Source organism: Anarhichas minor, unplaced genomic scaffold (assembly GCF_050575085.1).
Source record: "Anarhichas minor isolate MPS153535 unplaced genomic scaffold, ASM5057508v1 ptg000056l, whole genome shotgun sequence".
NCBI classification, from domain to species: domain Eukaryota; kingdom Metazoa; phylum Chordata; class Actinopteri; order Perciformes; family Anarhichadidae; genus Anarhichas; species Anarhichas minor.
The window spans coordinates 1,147,977-1,167,929 of record NW_027466502.1 but is presented as its reverse complement, the minus strand read 5'-3'; the positions used below and the strand labels follow the sequence as shown (position 1 = coordinate 1,167,929).

Below are 19,953 nucleotides of genomic sequence, written 5' to 3'. Positions count from 1 at the left end.
GAAAATGTTCCCAAAACACTGAGAACATCGTGAAAATGTTCCCAAAACACTGAGAACATCGTGAAAATGTTCCAAAACATTCTGAGAACATTCTGAGAACATCGTGAAAATGTTCCCAAAACACTGAGAACATTGTGAAAATGTTTCAAAACATTCTGAGAACATCGTGAAAATGTTTCAAAACATTCTGAGAACATCGTGAAAATGTTCCAAAACATTCTGAGAACCTCGTGAAAATGTTCCCAAAACACTGAGAACATTGTGAAAATGTTCCAAAACATTCTGAGAACATCGTGAAAATGTTTCAAAACATTCTGAGAACATCGTGAAAATGTTCCAAAACATTCTGAGAACCTCGTGAAAATGTTCCAAAACATTCTGAGAACATCGTGAAAATGTTTCAAAACATTCTGAGAACATCGTGAAAATGTTCCAAAACACTGAGAACATCGTGAAAATGTTCCAAAACATTCTGAGAACCTCGTGAATATGTTCCCAAAACACTGAGAACATAGTGAAAATCTTCCCAAAACACTGAGAACATCGTGAAAATGTTTCAAAACATTCTGAGAACATCGTGAAAATGTTCCCAAAACACTGAGAACATTGTGAAAATGTTCCAAAACATTCTGAGAACATCGTGAAAATGTTTCAAAACATTTTGAGAACATCGTGAAAATGTTCCAAAACATTCTGAGAACCTCGTGAAAATGTTCCAAAACATTCTGAGAACATCGTGAAAATGTTTCAAAACATTCTGAGAACATCGTGAATATGTTCCCAAAACACTGAGAACATCGTGAAAATCTTCCCAAAACACTGAGAACATCGTGAAAATGTTCCAAAACATTCTGAGAACATTGTGAAAATGTTCCAAAACATTCTGAGAACCTCGTGAATATGTTCCCAAAACACTGAGAACATCGTGAAAATCTTCCCAAAACACTGAGAACATCGTGAAAATGTTTCAAAACATTCTGAGAACATCGTGAAAATGTTCCCAAAACACTGAGAACATCGTGAAAATGTTCCCAAAACACTGAGAACATCGTGAAAATGTTCCAAAACTTTCTGAGAACATCGTGAAAATGTTCCAAAACATTCTGAGAACATTCTGAGAACATCGTGAAAATGTTCCCAAAACACTGAGAACATTGTGAAAATGTTTCAAAACATTCTGAGAACATCGTGAAAATGTTTCAAAACATTCTGAGAACATCGTGAAAATGTTCCAAAACATTCTGAGAACATCGTGAAAATGTTCCAAAACATTCTGAGAACCTCGTGAAAATGTTCCAAAACATTCTGAGAACATCGTGAAAATGTTTCAAAACATTCTGAGAACATCGTGAAAATGTTCCAAAACATTCTGAGAACATCGTGAAAATGTTCCAAAACATTCTGAGAACCTCGTGAAAATGTTCCAAAACATTCTGAGAACATCGTGAAAATGTTTCAAAACATTCTGAGAACCTCGTGAATATGTTCCCAAAACACTGAGAACATCGTGAAAATATTCCCAAAACACTGAGAACATCGTGAAAATGTTTCAAAACATTCTGAGAACATCGTGAAAATGTTCCCAAAACACTGAGAACATCGTGAAAATGTTCCCAAAACACTGAGAACATCGTGAAAATGTTCCAAAACTTTCTGAGAACATCGTGAAAATGTTCCCAAAACACTGAGAACATCGTGAAAATGTTCCCAAAACACTGAGAACATCGTGAAAATGTTCCAAAACATTCTGAGAACATTCTGAGAACATCGTGAAAATGTTCCCAAAACACTGAGAACATTGTGAAAATGTTTCAAAACATTCTGAGAACATCGTGAAAATGTTTCAAAACATTCTGAGAACATCGTGAAAATGTTCCAAAACATTCTGAGAACCTCGTGAAAATGTTCCCAAAACACTGAGAACATTGTGAAAATGTTCCAAAACATTCTGAGAACATCGTGAAAATGTTTCAAAACATTCTGAGAACATCGTGAAAATGTTCCAAAACATTCTGAGAACCTCGTGAAAATGTTCCAAAACATTCTGAGAACATCGTGAAAATGTTTCAAAACATTCTGAGAACATCGTGAAAATGTTCCAAAACACTGAGAACATCGTGAAAATGTTCCAAAACATTCTGAGAACCTCGTGAATATGTTCCCAAAACACTGAGAACATAGTGAAAATCTTCCCAAAACACTGAGAACATCGTGAAAATGTTTCAAAACATTCTGAGAACATCGTGAAAATGTTCCCAAAACACTGAGAACATCGTGAAAATGTTCCCAAAACACTGAGAACATCGTGAAAATGTTCCAAAACTTTCTGAGAACATCGTGAAAATGTTCCAAAACATTCTCAGAACATCGTGAAAATGTTTCAAAACATTCTCAGAACATTGTGAAAATGTTCCAAAACATTCTGAGAACATCATTAAAATGTTCCAAAACATTCTGACATCGTGAAAATGCTCCAAAACATTCTGAGAACATCGTGAAAATGCTCCAAAACATGCTGAGAACATCGTGAAAATGTTCCCAAAACACTAAGAACATCGTGAAAATGTTCCCAAAACACAGAACATTGTGAAAATGTTTCAAAACATTCTGAGAACATCGTGAAAATGTTCCCAAAACATTCTGAGAACCTCGTGAAAATGTTCCCAAAACACTGAGAACATCTTGAAAATGTTCCCAAAACACTGAGAACATCGTGAAAATGTTCCCAAAACATTCTGAGAACATACTGGGAACATCGTGAAAATGTTCCCAAAACATTCTGAGAACATCGTGAAAATGTTCCCAAAACACTGAGAACATCGTGAAAATGTTCCCAAAACACTGAGAACATCGTGGAAATGTTTCAAAACATTCTGAGAACATCGTGAAAATGTTCCAAAACATTCTGAGAACATCATTAAAATGTTCCAAAACATTCTGACATCGTGAAAATGTTCCAAAACATTCTGACAACATTGTGAAAATGCTCCAAAACATTCAGAGAACATCGTGAAAATGTTCCAAAACATTCTGAGAACATCGTGAAAATGTTACTGTTACTGTGTGTTGTATTAAATAAGCTGTAACAGGAGTTGTTCATTTGTCTGTTCCATCATCTTACTTGTTTTAAATGAAAAACATCTTAATCGTGTACATTTTTATATTATAATAATATCTTTTAAATACTTTCTCAAAAATGATCAATACAAAGATAAAAAATACGCTTGTACGCCATTTTATTTTTACTATGAATTTACAAATTAAATTTTTATTTATTTTATATATTAGTTGTTGTTTTGTTTGTTTATTATATTTATTTATTTATTTTTCATTAATTTTAACTGTCTGATTTAATTTGTGCTGAAATGTTTAAATCCTGGTTCAACCAAAATAAACTTCTGTTGAAATAATTTGACCGTGGCTAAGTGGAGAGCAGGGCTGTCCTTCAATCAGAGGATCGGCGGTTCGATCCCCGGCTCTGCTAGTGGCACGTCGATGTGTCCCTGACCCCAAAGAAAAATTTGACCATTTGGGCGTCAAACTGGGAAACAGAAATCCTCCCTTGGAATCTTGTGCCATGCCTTGTGCTCCCATAGCTGTGCCTACAGCCTAATGTGATTGAATCTGAATTGTAAGTCACTGGATATAAGCATCTACTAAATGACTGTAATGTCATGATGTTCTAAATGAATGAATGTAACCGTCTTCTCTCTTTCTGTCTGCAGATGGTGGCTCAGGGTCAGTTCCGGGTGCTGAAGGTTCCTCTGGGCTTCATTAAGGCCTTACAATGGGTCAGTTCATCTCTCTATCAAAGATCTACTGTTCTATCAAAGATCTACTGTTCTATCAAAGTTATACTGTTCTATCAAAGATCTACTGTCCTATCAAACATCTACTGTTCTATCAAACATCTACTGTTCTATCAACGATCTACTGTTCAATCAAAGATCTACTGTTCAATCAAAGATCTACTGTCCTATCAAAGATCTACTGTTCTATAAAAGATCTACTGTCCTATCAAAGATCTACTGTTCTATCAAAGATCTACTGTTCTATCAAAGTTATACTGTTCTATCAAACATCTACTGTTCTATCAACGATCTACTGTCCTATCAAAGATCTACTGTTCTATCAAAGATCTACTGTTCTATCAACGATCTACTGTTCTATCAACGATCTACTGTCCTATCAAAGATCTACTGTCCTATCAAAGATCTACTGTTCTATCAAAGATCTACTGTTCTATCAAAGTTATACTGTTCTATCAAACATCTACTGTTCTATCAACAATCTACTGTTCTATCAACGATCTACTGTTCTATCAACGATCTACTGTTCTATCAACGATCTACTGTCCTATCAAAGATCTACTGTTCTATCAACGATCTACTGTTCTATCAACGATCAACTGTCATATCAACGATCTACTGTCCTATCAAAGATCTACTGTCCTATCAAAGATCTACTGTTCTATCAAAGATCTACTGCTCTATCAAAGATCTACTGTTCAATCAAAGATCTACTGTTCTATCAAAGATCTACTGTTCTATCAAAGATCTACTGCTCTATCAAAGATCTACTGTCCTATCAAAGATCTACTGCTCTATCAAAGATCTACTGTCCTATCAAAGATCTACTTTTCTATCAAACATCTACTGCTCTATCAAATATATACTGTTCAATCAAAGATCTACTGTTTTATCAAAGATCTACTGTTCTATCAAACATCAACTGATCCATCAAAGATCTAATGTTCTATCAAACATCTACTGTTCTATCAAACATCTACTGTTCTAACAAAGATCTATTGTTCTATCAAAGATCTATTGTTCTATCAAAGATCTATTGTTCTATCAAACATCTACTGTTCTAACAAAGATCTGTTGTTCTATCAGACATCTACTGTTCTATCAGACATCTACACTTCTATCAAAGATCTACTGTTCTATCAAAGATCTACTGTTCTATCAGACATCTACTGTTCTATCAAAGATCTACTGTTCTATCAAATATCTACTATCCTATCAGAGATCTACTGTTCTATCAGAGATCTACTGTTCTATCAAAGATCTACTGTTCTAACAAAGATATATTGTTCTATCAAAGATCTATTGTTCTATCAAACATCTACTGTTCTAACAAAGATCTATTGTTCTATCAGACATCTACTGTTCTATCAGACATCTACTGTTCTATCAAAGATCTACTGTTCTATCAAAGATCTACTGTTCTATCAAAGTTCTACTGTTCTATCAAAGATCTATTGTTCGATCAAAGATTTTTGATAAACATTTAGACTTTAAAACAAGCCCTCATGGGCCTCAGACCCTCAGGGCCAACACTTTTCTAACAATGCAGCTTTAAAGCAAAACATCAACAAAGGTGAAGTGGTTCAGGTGAAACATCTCAACAACTATTATGGGATGGAGATGAATATTTCTTCATCATTCAGGATGAACTGTAATAACTTTATTGATCCTCAGGTCAACATGTTGATGTGTCCAACACTTTGGTTCGTGACCAAACACCTATAGAACTAAAGACTGATAACTGATCATTAGCTAGTGTTAGCATGCTAACATATGGTGAACATGGTAAACATAAGCATGATAGTTTTGTCACTGTGATTATGTTAGCGTGTAGCTGAAAGTAGTGCTGGGCGGTATACCGATATACCGGATTTAATTTCCCGTTGATCCGGGGGTTCTCTGGCCCGATACGGGGCTACCTACTGACTCAGCTCTCTATTAAAAGATTGGCGAGCTGATGTTCTGTGAGGAAACTCGCCTGGCTCTGCTAACTACCGTTACTCCTGACGTCTACCCTGCTTCCTCTGGTAACGTGCACTTGGCCGAGGGGCCACCCTGGCCGGGCGCTTCTACCAGTCGCGTCAGTTATGGCAGCTTTCCTCTTCTGGATCCGGGCTCTTGGTAAATTGCCAGGTTAGATTTTAACGGCTAGGATTATAACTAAAACCGTAAGAGACTGTTAAGTGGACTGGTCACTAGGATAACCATTCAGAACTCTTGTTGTTAAACATACAATAGATTTAACTTTTTACTGCCACGAGGAACTTTTACTACTTCAGCAAATGAATTCTCTTGAGAAATTTACTTTAAATGCAGATTAGATATTTATTGCAGGATATATTAGCAGGGGCACAGCTACAGCTCACATAAAATAATACTATACTTGATTTGATCAGGTTACAATTTCTTCTTAGATTATACTCATTAATTTTCGATGCCGAGGCGGCTCGGTGGAGCTGGATTCACGATGTAATAAAAAGTCCTTTTGGGGTTTTTAGGAGCGAAGGTCTGGCCGAACCTTCGGCTCCTCCTGCGCGGCCAACGAAGTCCGTTCAGCGATCCCTCAGGCTCAGTACAAAGTCTTTAGGGCGGCTGCGTCCATCTGTTGTCCGGTTGTTAAAGTCAAACAGGGGGGAGAGGAAAATCTCCGTCTTTCAATCTTTGTCCACTTGGTCGGCGTCCCGCGATGAATCCTGTCTTGCTCTTTGCAAGTCTCTCTTTTTATAACACTTTTGGGCTCTCTCTCCCCCCCCTCCCCAACACTTCCTAACTCAGCACATGATTATCATGACATCATTGATTATGTGTATGTGCTGCGAACAACACCCATCTTTCTGTGTGTGTGTCTGTTCTGGAAACTACCTAACTTCCCTGTGTGGGTGCTCTCACTTCCTCAATGCTCTGAGCGTGTGTCAGGTTACACCCGTGTATGTGCTCGGACAACACTCCAACATCTGTTATGATCTCAGCCTTTAAGGCCCCCACCCTGCTTACATCAGCTCTTTCCACACACACAGACTTCACTTTACTCAGATACACATACATTATTATTATCAGTTTTACATTTGTTAAATCACTTCATAAATCGACGTACTACACACTTGCATTAATATGATTATTTAGAATACATTCTGTCAACTTTTGACTATACGCTTTGTGTCTATTTAAGCCTGATTCATATATCGAACATGTATTCCTCCTTTTTAAGGCAGCCTTCCTGGGAGCTCAACTCAACTTTTCTTGACACCCCCTTCTTGAGGTCTCAGGCTGCCACGCTCCGCTAGTCGTATCCTTGCAGAAAGTTGTCGTCCTCCGGGGCCGTGATGACGAGTACGTCGTCCTCTGGTGAAGACGGTCCTGATTCCTGCTCCCAGCTGTCGACCACCACCAGCCCGTCCAACCCCAGTGGCTCCAATAGCAGGAGCCCGTACACAAAGACTTCATTAATATTACGTTAAAGCGTTAAGCATAGCGAGCTAGCGAGTGGCGGTCTTATATTCTTTTCTAAGACCCCCTTTTCTTCGGAGAGAAATCCTCTCTTCGCATACTGCAACTTCTTCAGGGCTCTGCCTGCACAGAGCCCCGTAGTACTCCTTCTCATGGTAACCACCCCTTTGACAGTGGCCACTCTGACGTAGGGTGGTAAACCTTGTATGTTGTTGGCCATTCTTGAGTTCCTGGTTTTCTCCGAGTATGGAACTGGCTTCAGCTGTCCCACTCCTTGGATTCCTCTTTTCTTGAGTTGAACGGTGTTGCTGTAATGGTGAGTCCTCCCACCTTTTGTCCTCTCCTTCCTGCGTTGTATTGACCACACAACTCAGTCTTTTAGGATTCTTCGGACCTCTCTTTCAGGAATCCAGAGTCGCTGCTTTTCCAGTTCCCTTCGCATCGGAACGGTGCCTGCATGTCCTAGTGCGCCATGTACCGCCTGCACCACTTCCTTCACGTTCTCTTCTGGGACTACCCTTCCTTTGGGCAGCTCTTCCCACTTCTCGATCCCAACAAAGACAACTTGTCTCATCTGGACGAAACGATCCACTTCGTCGTTTCCCTGCCAGTGAGTTCCTTCTCGTGTGTGGGCCCTCTTGTGCACCACCTCGAGCTCCATACTTAGCCGCAATTCGGCTATTTTTCGCCATAGGTCTTCGTGAGCCACTTTTTTACTTTTAGCGCTCTCGAACCCATTTTCTTCCCAGTCTTTTGAGGGGCTTATCAAGGTGACTATTTTTCCATGGATGGATTTCATTACCTCGAGCCACCAGGACAGCCATTCTCCCACTTGCTTCTTGCTTTGCGGGCGTTTCGAACACTTTACCACCACTACTGCCATTCCATTAAGAGTGAGGGGAGCTGTATACCCCCCCCCCCCCCCTTGTCTTTGCACTGCTGTTCTACTTCTTCTTCGATCGACGCCCTGTCCCCTTCTGGATGAAGGTCGTTTAGGTGTTGTTGGACGGAGGCGTCCCAGGTGGTCCATCCTCTCCCCAGCAGGATGACCTGATGTCGGACGTTGCCTTCTTCGTCTCTGCCCGTTGTCGAATCTCCCGATGCCGCTCCTCCTGCCGTGTCGTCCTCCTGGTCCTTGCTGCCATCCGGTGCCGATCCCTCCGTCCGGTCCTCTGGCGATGTCACTGGCTCGATCTGATGAGTCCCCTCCGGTGCCTGGCTGCCTCCTGGATCATCTGGTCCTCTCTGTTGCTCTTCCATCTTGGACTTTGTCTTTGTCTTTGTTGTCTCGAGTCGCCTTCCTCCCAAAGCCTCTCGTCGCGTGTTGAGTCAGGGATGGGATCAGGCTCTGGCCCCTCTCAGCGTCGGATGAGTCTGGTCGATGCTCCTCCGACGTCTGTGGCTTCTTCTGTGCTGGCTTTGTAAATACCACGCACAGCTTCGATGCGTCGGATGTCTCGCAGTCGAACTTCACTGGAGGCTTGGGCAGCGTTACTTTCTACCCAAGTCTCACCTCCTCGGGTCCTTCGTACACGAACGGCAGCCTCTCTCGGCCAGGATTCTTCTTCTTGGACTCAACGTACTCTTTTTCCGTCAAGTCCCTGTTCGGGCGCCACGTGTTAGATCCGGGGGTTCTCTGGCCCGATACGGGGCTACCTACTGACTCAGAAACTCGCCTGGCTCTGCTAACTACCGTTACTCCTGACGTCTACCCTGCTTCCTCTGGTAACGTGCACTCGGCCGAGGGGCCACCCTGGCCGGGCGCTTCTACCAGTCGCGTCAGCTATGGCAGCTTTCTTCTTCTGGATCCGGGCTCTTGGTAAATTGCCAGGTTAGGTTTTAACGGCTAGGATTACAACTAAAACCGTAAGGGACTGTTAAGTGGACTGGTCACTAGGATAACCATTCAGAACTCTTGTTGTTAAACATACAATACATTAAACTTTTTACTGCTACGAGGAACTTTTACGACTTAGGCAAATGAATTCTCTTGAGAAATTTACTTTAAATGCAGATTAGATATTTATTGCAGGATATATTAGCAGGGGCACAGCTACACTACAGTACAGTACAGTACACTACGTACTACACACTTGCATTAATATGATTATTTAGAATACATTCTGTCAACTTTTGACTATACGCTTTGTGTCTATTTAAGCCTGATTCATATATCGAACATGTATTCCTCCTTTTTAAGGCAGCCTTCCTGGGAGCTCAACTCAACTTTTCTTGACACCGTATGATATGAATTTTCACACACCGTCATACCGGTGCATAGCCGAAACAACTGCTGTCTGTCTTCAACAGGCAGCAAAATATATTGTTTGCGGCTGGTAGCGCTACACTAGGAGCTAGTTGTATTGAGTGTATTGAGAGGGACCTCTAGTCATGATTATAACTTTATAACAACAATTAATAACCCACAACTAACGCTCTTTAACAACAAAACACCCCGACACAACAGTTTGTGACACTAATAATTGTACATTTATAAAATTTCACCGCTGAACAGCATGCTGGGTACAGCTCGCTAGTTAGCTCGCTAACAACAGTCTGCTAACAGCTGGGAGAGGCTCCGTCGCTACAGTAACATTACATTAAAGAACAGAACAGAGCGAGAGATGCACCGATAGAGTCTGTGCCCAAGAGAGGAGCTGGGTCTGTGTGGTATTTGTTATAAATGTACGATGGTACATAGAGGGTGATTAGAAGCTGTACATGGAGGGACTTAGGACCCAGGGGAATGTAGGTGAAGGAAACAGGAAGAGACGGAAGAGACGCCACACAAACAGCTGTTCACCGCTCGCTGCCGGCCGGTTCTTGTGTTAAAAATGTCCGCTTAATAATTAAACGCGCGATAAAATAATTTTCGGCGCAAATTAATTAATGCGTTAAGGCGAAAGAAAAAAATACCACGATATACCGTGAAACCGCCAGAATCTTACAAAATACCGTGATACACATTTTTGGTCATACCGCCCAGCACTAGCTGAAAGCAGCAGTGAATCTCTGTATTTTAGTTATTATTCAATAATATTTGGTCTCCTCCTCCAGTTCTTCGCCATCTTTGCCTTCTCCACCTGTGGCAGTTATTCTGGGATGTTCCGGATGGCGGTGGAGTGTAAGAACCGGACAGAGAGCGACCTGGCTATCGAGGTGGAGTTTGAGTATCCGTTCAGGTCAGTGCAGCACTCATCAATATCATTAATATCATCAATGTAATCAATCAATCTAATGTTAGCATTAGCATGTACATAATGCTATTGTTAGCATTAGCATGTCAGCAATAGCATGTCAGCAATGTGTACATGCTAAAGCTAACATTAGCATGTTAGAATGCTCAAGTTCAAGTAGAACTTTAGTAATTGTTCTTTTCTAGTTATTATTATTTTATTCATATTAGTTTTATAAACGTTTCCTCTGACAGTCAATAAAACATCCTCATCAGAGCTACGTAGCTAACGCTGAAGCTCCTCCCCCTCTCTCAGACTCCACCAGGTGTACTTCGACGCCCCCACCTGTCAGGGGGGGAACACGGAGCGTCTCTTCCTGGTGGGCGACTACTCTTCCTCAGCAGAGTTCTTCGTCACCATCGGCGTCTTCGCCTTCCTCTACTCCACCGCGGCTCTCAGCATCTACGTCTTCTTCTTCGACAAGTACAAAGAGAACAACAAGGGCCCGCTGCTCGTGAGTCCACCGCCGTGAGACCTCTGACTTCTGACCTCTGGGAGACGTGCGTGTCACAGTGTGTGTGTGTGTGTGTGTGTGTGTGTGTGTGTGTGTGTGTGTGTGTGTGTGTGTGTGTGTGTGTGTGTGTGCAGGACCTGGCGGTGACCTCCGTGTTCTCCTTCATGTGGTTGGTGAGTTCGGCTGCGTGGGCCAAAGGTCTGTCCGACGTGAAGACGGCCACCGACCCCGACGAGGTCATCACTCTGATCTCGGCCTGCGAGACCGAAGGGAACCGCTGCCGCGAAGTCCACGACCCGGTCATGTCCGGACTCAACACCTCCGTGGTGAGACCATGAGGACTCTGCAGGTCTGGTGGGCTGAGACTCACCGCTGAAAGAAACCAGGATTTCAGTTCTGTTAAATATTCATTTGTCGTTCTAAAAAAAGTCAAAGTTCTCAAAGATACAAACGTATGAAGATTAATCAGAGGACGAATGAGTTCACCTCCTCTTTCATGGAGGACCGGAGTCCACATGGAGGACCGGAGTCAACATGGAGGACTATAGTCCACATGGAGGACCGGAGTCTACATGGAGGACCGGAGTCAACATGGAGGACTATAGTCCACATGGAGGACCGGAGTCAACATGGAGGACTATAGTCCACATGGAGGACCGGAGTCTACATGGAGGACTACAGTCCACATGGAGGACCGGAGTCTACATGGAGGACTACAGTCCACATGGAGGACCGGAGTCAACATGGAAGACTACAGTCCACATGGAGGACCGGAGTCAACATGGAGGACTATAGTCCACATGGAGGACCGGAGTCTACATGGAGGACTACAGTCCACATGGAGGACCGGAGTCCACATGGAGGACCGGAGTCAACATGGAGGACTATAGTCCACATGGAGGACCGGAGTCAACATGGAGGACTATAGTCCACATGGAGGACCGGAGTCTACATGGAGGACTACAGTCCACATGGAGGACCGGAGTCAACATGGAAGACTACAGTCCACATGGAGGACCGGAGTCTACATGGAGGACTACGGTCCACATGGAGGACCGGAGTCCACATGGAGGACCGGAGTCAACATGGAGGACTACAGTCCACATGGAGGACCGGAGTCCACATGGAGGACCGGAGTCAACATGGAGGACTACAGTCGACATGGAGGACCGGAGTCAACATGGAGGACTATAGTCCACATGGAGGACCGGAGTCCACATGGAGGACTATAGTCCACATGGAGGACCGGAGTCCACATGGAGGACCGGAGTCTACATGGAGGACTATAGTCCACATGGAGGACCAGAGTCAACATGGAGGACTATAGTCTACATGGAGGACTACAGTCCACATGGAGGACCGGAGTCTACATGGAGGACTACAGTCCACATGGAGGACCGGAGTCAACATGGAAGACTACAGTCCACATGGAGGACCGGAGTCCACATGGAGGACCGGAGTCAACATGGAGGACTACAGTCCACGTCCACGTCCAGTCCATGTCCTTGGTCATGGTGGCCACAGCACTTAAAAGAATAAACTTCATAATTCTCAAAATTCTGACCCTTTGCTTTTTTATTAACAGCATGTACTTGTACTTTTACTTTCAATACTTAAGTACATTTAATATCAGAAAATTACTTTTGATACTTAAGTACAATAAATATCAGATACTTTAAGACTTTTACTCAAGTAGTATTCTAATAGGTGACTTTCACTTTTACTGGAGTAGTTTTCCAGTAAGGTATCTTTACTTTTACTCAAGTATGGCTTTTGAGTACTTTATACACCACTGACTACAGTCCACATGGAGGACTATAGTCCACATGGAGGACCAGAGTCCACCGGTTCAGATACTCAGTAGTTATTATTTAAAGTCACATTCAGGATCCAATTTATGTTTTAGACTTTCACTGCTCCTATTGCTAGACTTTCACTGCTAATATATTTATATATAATATAATATATATATAAATGTATATATAATATAATAATGTATGATATGAGTGATGTATTGAGACGAGTCTCTGATATTAATCTCTCCGGTCTTCCTCCAGGCGTTCGGCTTCATAAACCTGATCCTCTGGGTCGGGAACCTGTGGTTCGTCTTTAAGGAGACGGGCATCATCGCTCCTTTCATGAGAGCTCCGCCTCCTCAGGAGAAACCCGCCGCTCCGGACACTTACGGCCAGCAGGGGGCGTACGAACAAGACCCGTACGCCAGCAACCAGGGAGGCTACCAACCCGAGTACAGCCAGCAGGGGTACAACCAGGTGAGGAGTTTGAGTCTAAAGACACGTGGACAAGTTTAAAAATGACTTTTCCTTCCGAGTAAAATCCCCAAACATGGAAATATTGTTCTTGTCAGTTCGATATTTTAAATATTATTATAAAAATTCAGAAATGCACGACTAAACGTTTCAACTACGACTATGAACTACGTTTTAAAAGTCGACGCAAGATGTACGACGTCACATGACCACGTCACATGACTGTGTTTCCTGTTTCCTACAGGAGGCAGAGATCGGCTACGGCCAGCAGGGGGCGCCAACCTCCTTCTCCAATCAGATGTGAACAGACAGGAAGCAGGTGAGTCACACAGGAAGTAGAGGCTGGGGTCGCTCCCTGATTGGTCCATTCAACTCACTTCTTCAAGGCACTTTAAATGAAAAGTCCAGTGATCAATAAATAAATAATTAGTTCATTGTGACTCACTAGAGCCCGAAATATGTGAAACTCACTGATGAAACTACAGATGATTTAAATTATGCTCCATATCCGTCGTTTTAAGAGAACCAAATTTAGATTTTCTTTATTAAAACTAAATATTATTCATCACAGTTTTTATACAATTATCAGTGATACTTTTATTATTAGAGACTTATTATATAATATATAATATATATATTTTTGGATACATATTATATTATATATAATATAATATAACATATTATATTATATATAATATGTATATAAATACAATATTCTTTATAATATATATCAGAGGTCTTCAACAGGGGGTCCGCGGCCCCTAGGGGGTCTGCGGAGGTACTGCAGAGGGTCCGCGACAGTTTTGGTTGATTAGACAATTAAAAACAAATTTTTTTTTTTCTCTAAACATGAATGTGTCCATTATTTTAATAGTTCAGTATTGTATGAAAGATAACAGGTATGTTTATGCATAGCAGTGGCACTAATAGGGCATCACTCATTTTAGTTTCCACATTTATTTTTAAAATGAAAACATCAGTGTGAATAGCTCGTATGATGATTATCATGCAATTGACAGACAATGTTGATATTGGCATTGGTATCAGCTGACAAGGTATGTTTCTAAATGTCAGTGGCACGGCCCCCCTACTCACTGTACCTTGCACATGTTAAAATAACAACATGAAGATATGAACCTGTGTGTTATTTGAATAGCTTAGTATTGAATGCACAATAAAGAGGTATGTTTATACACGGCACTAGGCCCAGTTTTATACAATATATATAGTCGGGGGTCCCTGCTCCATCTCTCTATCAGTTTGGGGGTCCTTGGCCTGAAACACGTTGAAGACCCCTGATATATATTATTAGAGACTTATTATATTATAAATAATATATATTATTATTATTAGAGACCTGACTCTTTTTCATGTTTGTCTCCTGCATAGGAAACACTGGAGTGAACCAAGAGTGGGTCGCCTGCAACCTACCCACAATGCAACACTCCTGTCTGCAGAGTGAATGGGGGGGGGGGGGGGGGTTAGATGTCCTCGATAATGAATTAATGAGTTATTCATATTAAAGAACATAACCTGTGGACAGAATGTATGTTTGTGTTGTATAGATTATATCTTCATGTTTCCTATTGAACCCCAGGATAAGCCCCGCCCCTCGTTGTATGCCCCGCCCCCTCCAGGATCAACACCGGCCAATCATGAAACTGTTCAGACCGGGTTCACCAATCAGATCCCAACTACAACCAGCGAAGAATCCGCCGACATCACCTCCCAGCTGTTGGCTGTTTGTCTTGCTGCATGTAAATAAACACAGGAAGTGATGTCACAGCGGCGACACCCACAACCCGGTCCGGACTCCAGCTTCATGGTGACCTGGATCCAAAATGGCTCCTGGTCATTACAGTCTGAATATCAATATGACTCATTAATATTAATAATCAATATCACACCTGATCACGCTCAATGATCTGTATTCAACAAGTAGAAACATCTGTGAAGCTTCAACTCATGAAACCAACACACCAGACTCCATCGATAAGAACAGAGATTTAAGGTCTCAGAGTTCTGGTGTTCTTCAAACGGACGTCTGTGATTCGTTAACTGTCTTCTCTTCTCGGCTCTCAGCCAATCAGCAGCAGCCGTGAGCTGTTTATTTTGTAAAAGTCTTTCTGGGAAGTTTTGGGTCTGAAAACAAACTTGATGATTCTTCTTCTTCGTCTGTGATGTAACTTCCTGTATGATGATATTCTGTTCAGCATCAGTAACCATGATGATGATGATGATGTGTGTGAGTTGTTGCTATGGAGACCCCCCCGGCTGTGTTTATCAATGTAAAGTTTCAATAAACTACAAAGTGTTCTGAGTCTGTTATCTGAGAGTGAACCAATGAACTGATGATCTCTAGTGTCTCCTTGTGTCCTCCCCCCTCTCTCCTCCCTTTTTTCCCTCACTCTCTTAACCCTCGTCTCCTCATTCCCTCCTCCCTTGTCTCCTCGCTGTTTGTAAAGGTATTATGTGCCGTCATGGTTGCTAAGCAACAAGGTTCCATGTTACAGAGACAAAGTAGCAACGTTAGGTGACAAAAGATGCTACGACATAGAAACATTTCAGGTGAACCAACGTAAAGAGGAGGTTCCACACTGTTGACAAACGTAAAGAAGAGGTTCAACACTGTTGACAAACGTAAAGAAGAGGTTCCACAGTGTTGACCAACGTAAAGAAGAGGTTCCACACTGTTGACCAACGTAAAGAAGAGGTTCCACACTGTTGACCAATGTAAAGAAGAGGTTCAACACTGTTGACAAACGTAAAGAAGAGGTTCAACACTGTTGACAAACGTAAAGAAGAGGTTCCACAGTGTTGACAAACGTAAAGAAGAGGTTCCACACTGTTGACAAACGTAAAGAAGAGGTTGCACACTGTTGACCAACGTAAAGAAGAGGTTACACAGTGTTGACCAACATAAAGAAGAGGTTCCACACTTGACCAACGTAAAGAGGTTCCACAGTGTTGACCAACGTAAAGAGGAGGTTCCACAGTGTTGACAAATGTAAAGAGAAGGTTCCACAGTGTTGACAAACGTAAAGAAGAGGTTCAACACTGTTCACAAACGTAAAGAAGAGGTTCAACACTGTTGACAAACGTAAAGAAGAGGTTCCACAGTGTTGACAAACGTAAAGAAGAGGTTCCACACTGTTGACAAACGTAAAGAAGAGGTTTAACAGTGTTGACAAACATAAAGAGGAGGTTCCACACTGTTGACGAACGTAGAGTGTTGACCAACGTAAAGAGGAGGTTCCACAGTGTTGACAAACGTAAAGAAGAGGTTCAACACTGTTGACAAACGTAAAGAAGAGGTTCCACAGTGTTGACCAACGTAAAGAAGAGGTTCCACACTGTTGACCAACGTAAAGAAGAGGTTCCACACTGTTGACCAATGTAAAGAAGAGGTTCAACACTGTTGACAAACGTAAAGAAGAGGTTCAACACTGTTGACAAACGTAAAGAAGAGGTTCCACAGTGTTGACAAACGTAAAGAAGAGGTTCCACACTGTTGACAAACGTAAAGAAGAGGTTGCACACTGTTGACCAATGTAAAGAAGAGGTTACACAGTGTTGACCAACATAAAGAAGAGGTTCCACACTTGACCAACGTAAAGAGGAGGTTCCACAGTGTTGACCAACGTAAAGAGGAGGTTCCACAGTGTTGACAAATGTAAAGAGAAGGTTCCACAGTGTTGACAAACGTAAAGAAGAGGTTCAACACTGTTCACAAACGTAAAGAAGAGGTTCAACACTGTTGACAAACGTAAAGAAGAGGTTCCACAGTGTTGACAAACGTAAAGAAGAGGTTCCACACTGTTGACAAACGTAAAGAAGAGGTTTAACAGTGTTGACAAACATAAAGAGGAGGTTCCACACTGTTGACGAACGTAGAGTGTTGACCAACGTAAAGAGGAGGTTCCACAGTGTTGACAAACGTAAAGAAGAGGTTCAACAATGTTGACCAACGTAAAGAAGAGGTTCCACACTGTTGACCAACGTAAAGATGAGGTTCCACACTGTTGACCAACGTAAAGAAGAGGTTCCACACTGTTGACAAATGTAAAGAAGAGGTTCCACACTGTTGACAAATGTAAAGAAGAGGTTCCACACTGTTGACAAATGTAAAGAAGAGGTTCCATACTGTTGACAAATGTAAAGAAGAGGTTCCACACTGTTGACCAACATAAAGAGGTTCCACACTGTTGACCAACGTAAAGAAGAGGTTCCACACTGTTGACCAACATAAAGAAGAGGTTCCACACTGTTGACAAATGTAAATAGGAGGTTCCACAGTGTTGACCAACATAAAGAAGAGGTTCCACACTGTTGACCAACATAAAGAGGTTCCACAGTGTTGACAAATGTAAAGAAGAGGATCCATATTGTTGACCAATGTAAAGAAAATGTTCCACAGTGTTGACCAACTTAAAGAGGAGGTTCCAGTGTTGACCAACGTAAAGAAGAGGTTCCACACTGTTGACCAACATGAAGAGGTTCAACACTGTTGACCAATGTAAAGAAGAGGTTCCACACTGTTGACCAATGTAAAGAAGAGGTTCCACACTGTTGACCAACGTAAAGAAGAGGTTCCACACTGTTGACCAACGTAAAGATGAGGTTCCACACTGTTGACCAACGTAAAGAAGAGGTTCCATACTGTTGACAAACGTAAAGAAGAGCTTCCACACTGTTGATAAACGTAAAGAAGAGGTTCCATACTGTTGACAAACGTAAAGAAGAGGTTCCATACTGTTGACAAACGTAAAGAAGAGGATCCATATTGTTGACCAATGTAAAGGAGGGGATCCATATTGTTGACCAATGTAAAGAAAAGGTTCCACAGTGTTGACCAACTTAAAGAGGAGGTTCCACAGTGTTGACCAATGTAAAGAAGAGGTTCCACACTGTTGACCAACATGAAGAGGTTCAACACTGTTGACCAATGTAAAGAAGAGGTTCCACACTGTTGACCAATGTAAAGAAGAGGTTCCACACTGTTGACCAATGTAAAGAAGAGGTTCCACAGTGTTGACAAACGTAAAGAAGAGGATCCATACTGTTGACCAACGTAAAGAAAAGGTTCAACAGTGTTGACAAACGTAAAGAGGAGGTTCAACAGTTGTGACAAACGTAAGGAAGAGGTTCCACAGTGTTGACCAACGTAAAGAGGAGGTTCCACAGTGTTGACAAACGTAAAGAAGAGGTCCCAGTGTTGACAAACGTAAAGGAGAGGTTCCACACTGTTGACCAACGTAAAGAAGAGTTTCCACACTGTTGAACAACGTAAAGAGGAGGTTCAACAGTGTTGACCAACGTAAAGAGGAGGATCAACAGTGTTGACCAACATAAAGAAGAGGTTTAACAGTGTTGACAAACATAAAGAGGAGGTTCCACACTGTTGACGAACGTAGAGTGTTGACCAACGTAAAGAGGAGGTTCCACAGTGTTGACCAACGTAAAGAAGAGGTTCCACACTGTTGACCAACGTAAAGATGAGGTTCCACACTGTTGACCAATGTAAAGAAGAGGTTCCACACTGTTGACAAATGTAAAGAAGAGCTTCCACACTGTTGACAAACGTAAAGAAGAGGTTCCATACTGTTGACAAACGTAAAGAAGAGGATCCATATTGTTGACCAATGTAAAGAAAAGGTTCCACAGTGTTGATCAACTTAAAGAGGAGGTTCCACAGTGTTGACCAACATAAAGAAGAGGTTCAACACTGTTGACCAATGTAAAGAAGAGGTTCCACACTGTTGACCAATGTAAAGAAGAGGTTCCACACTGTTGACCAACGTAAAGAGGAGGTTCCACAGTGTTGACAAACGTAAAGAGAAGGTTCCACAGTGTTGACAAACGTAAAGAAGAGGTTCAACACTGTTCACAAACGTAAAGAAGAGGTTCAACACTGTTGACAAACGTAAAGAAGAGGTTCCACAGTGTTGACAAACGTAAAGAAGAGGTTCCACAGTGTTGACAAACGTAAAGAAGAGCTTCCACACTGTTGATAAACGTAAAGAAGAGGTTCCATACTGTTGACAAACGTAAAGAAGAGGTTCCATACTGTTGACAAACGTAAAGAAGAGGATCCATATTGTTGACCAATGTAAAGGAGGGGATCCATATTGTTGACCAATGTAAAGAAAAGGTTCCACAGTGTTGACCAACTTAAAGAGGAGGTTCCACAGTGTTGACCAATGTAAAGAAGAGGTTCCACACTGTTGACCAACATGAAGAGGTTCAACACTGTTGACCAATGTAAAGAAGAGGTTCCACACTGTTGACCAATGTAAAGAAGAGGTTCCACACTGTTGACCAATGTAAAGAAGAGGTTCCACAGTGTTGACAAACGTAAAGAAGAGGATCCATACTGTTGACCAACGTAAAGAAAAGGTTCAACAGTGTTGACAAACGTAAAGAGGAGGTTCAACAGTTGTGACAAACGTAAGGAAGAGGTTCCACAGTGTTGACCAACGTAAAGAGGAGGTTCCACAGTGTTGACAAACGTAAAGAAGAGGTCCCAGTGTTGACAAACGTAAAGGAGAGGTTCCACACTGTTGACCAACGTAAAGAAGAGTTTCCACACTGTTGAACAACGTAAAGAGGAGGTTCAACAGTGTTGACCAACGTAAAGAGGAGGATCAACAGTGTTGACCAACATAAAGAAGAGGTTTAACAGTGTTGACAAACATAAAGAGGAGGTTCCACACTGTTGACGAACGTAGAGTGTTGAC

The 19,953-nt window shown here is 41.9% G+C and overlaps 1 protein-coding gene across 1 annotated transcript in view; it reads left to right on the top strand.

Moving 5' to 3' along the window:
* The window catches only part of LOC142932484 (synaptophysin-like), a 42,797-nt gene extending 27,261 nt beyond the window's left edge, over positions 1-15,536 (top strand). Inside the window, exons 2-8 of the mRNA XM_076076359.1 lie at positions 3,726-3,791; positions 10,314-10,438; positions 10,748-10,946; positions 11,081-11,272; positions 13,004-13,219; positions 13,461-13,535; positions 14,606-15,536. Coding sequence (XP_075932474.1) covers positions 3,726-3,791; positions 10,314-10,438; positions 10,748-10,946; positions 11,081-11,272; positions 13,004-13,219; positions 13,461-13,520 — 858 coding nt within the window. The 3' untranslated portion in view covers positions 13,521-13,535; positions 14,606-15,536. The remainder of the gene's footprint in view (positions 1-3,725; positions 3,792-10,313; positions 10,439-10,747; positions 10,947-11,080; positions 11,273-13,003; positions 13,220-13,460; positions 13,536-14,605) is intronic.
* Positions 15,537-19,953: the final 4,417 nt, after the last annotated feature.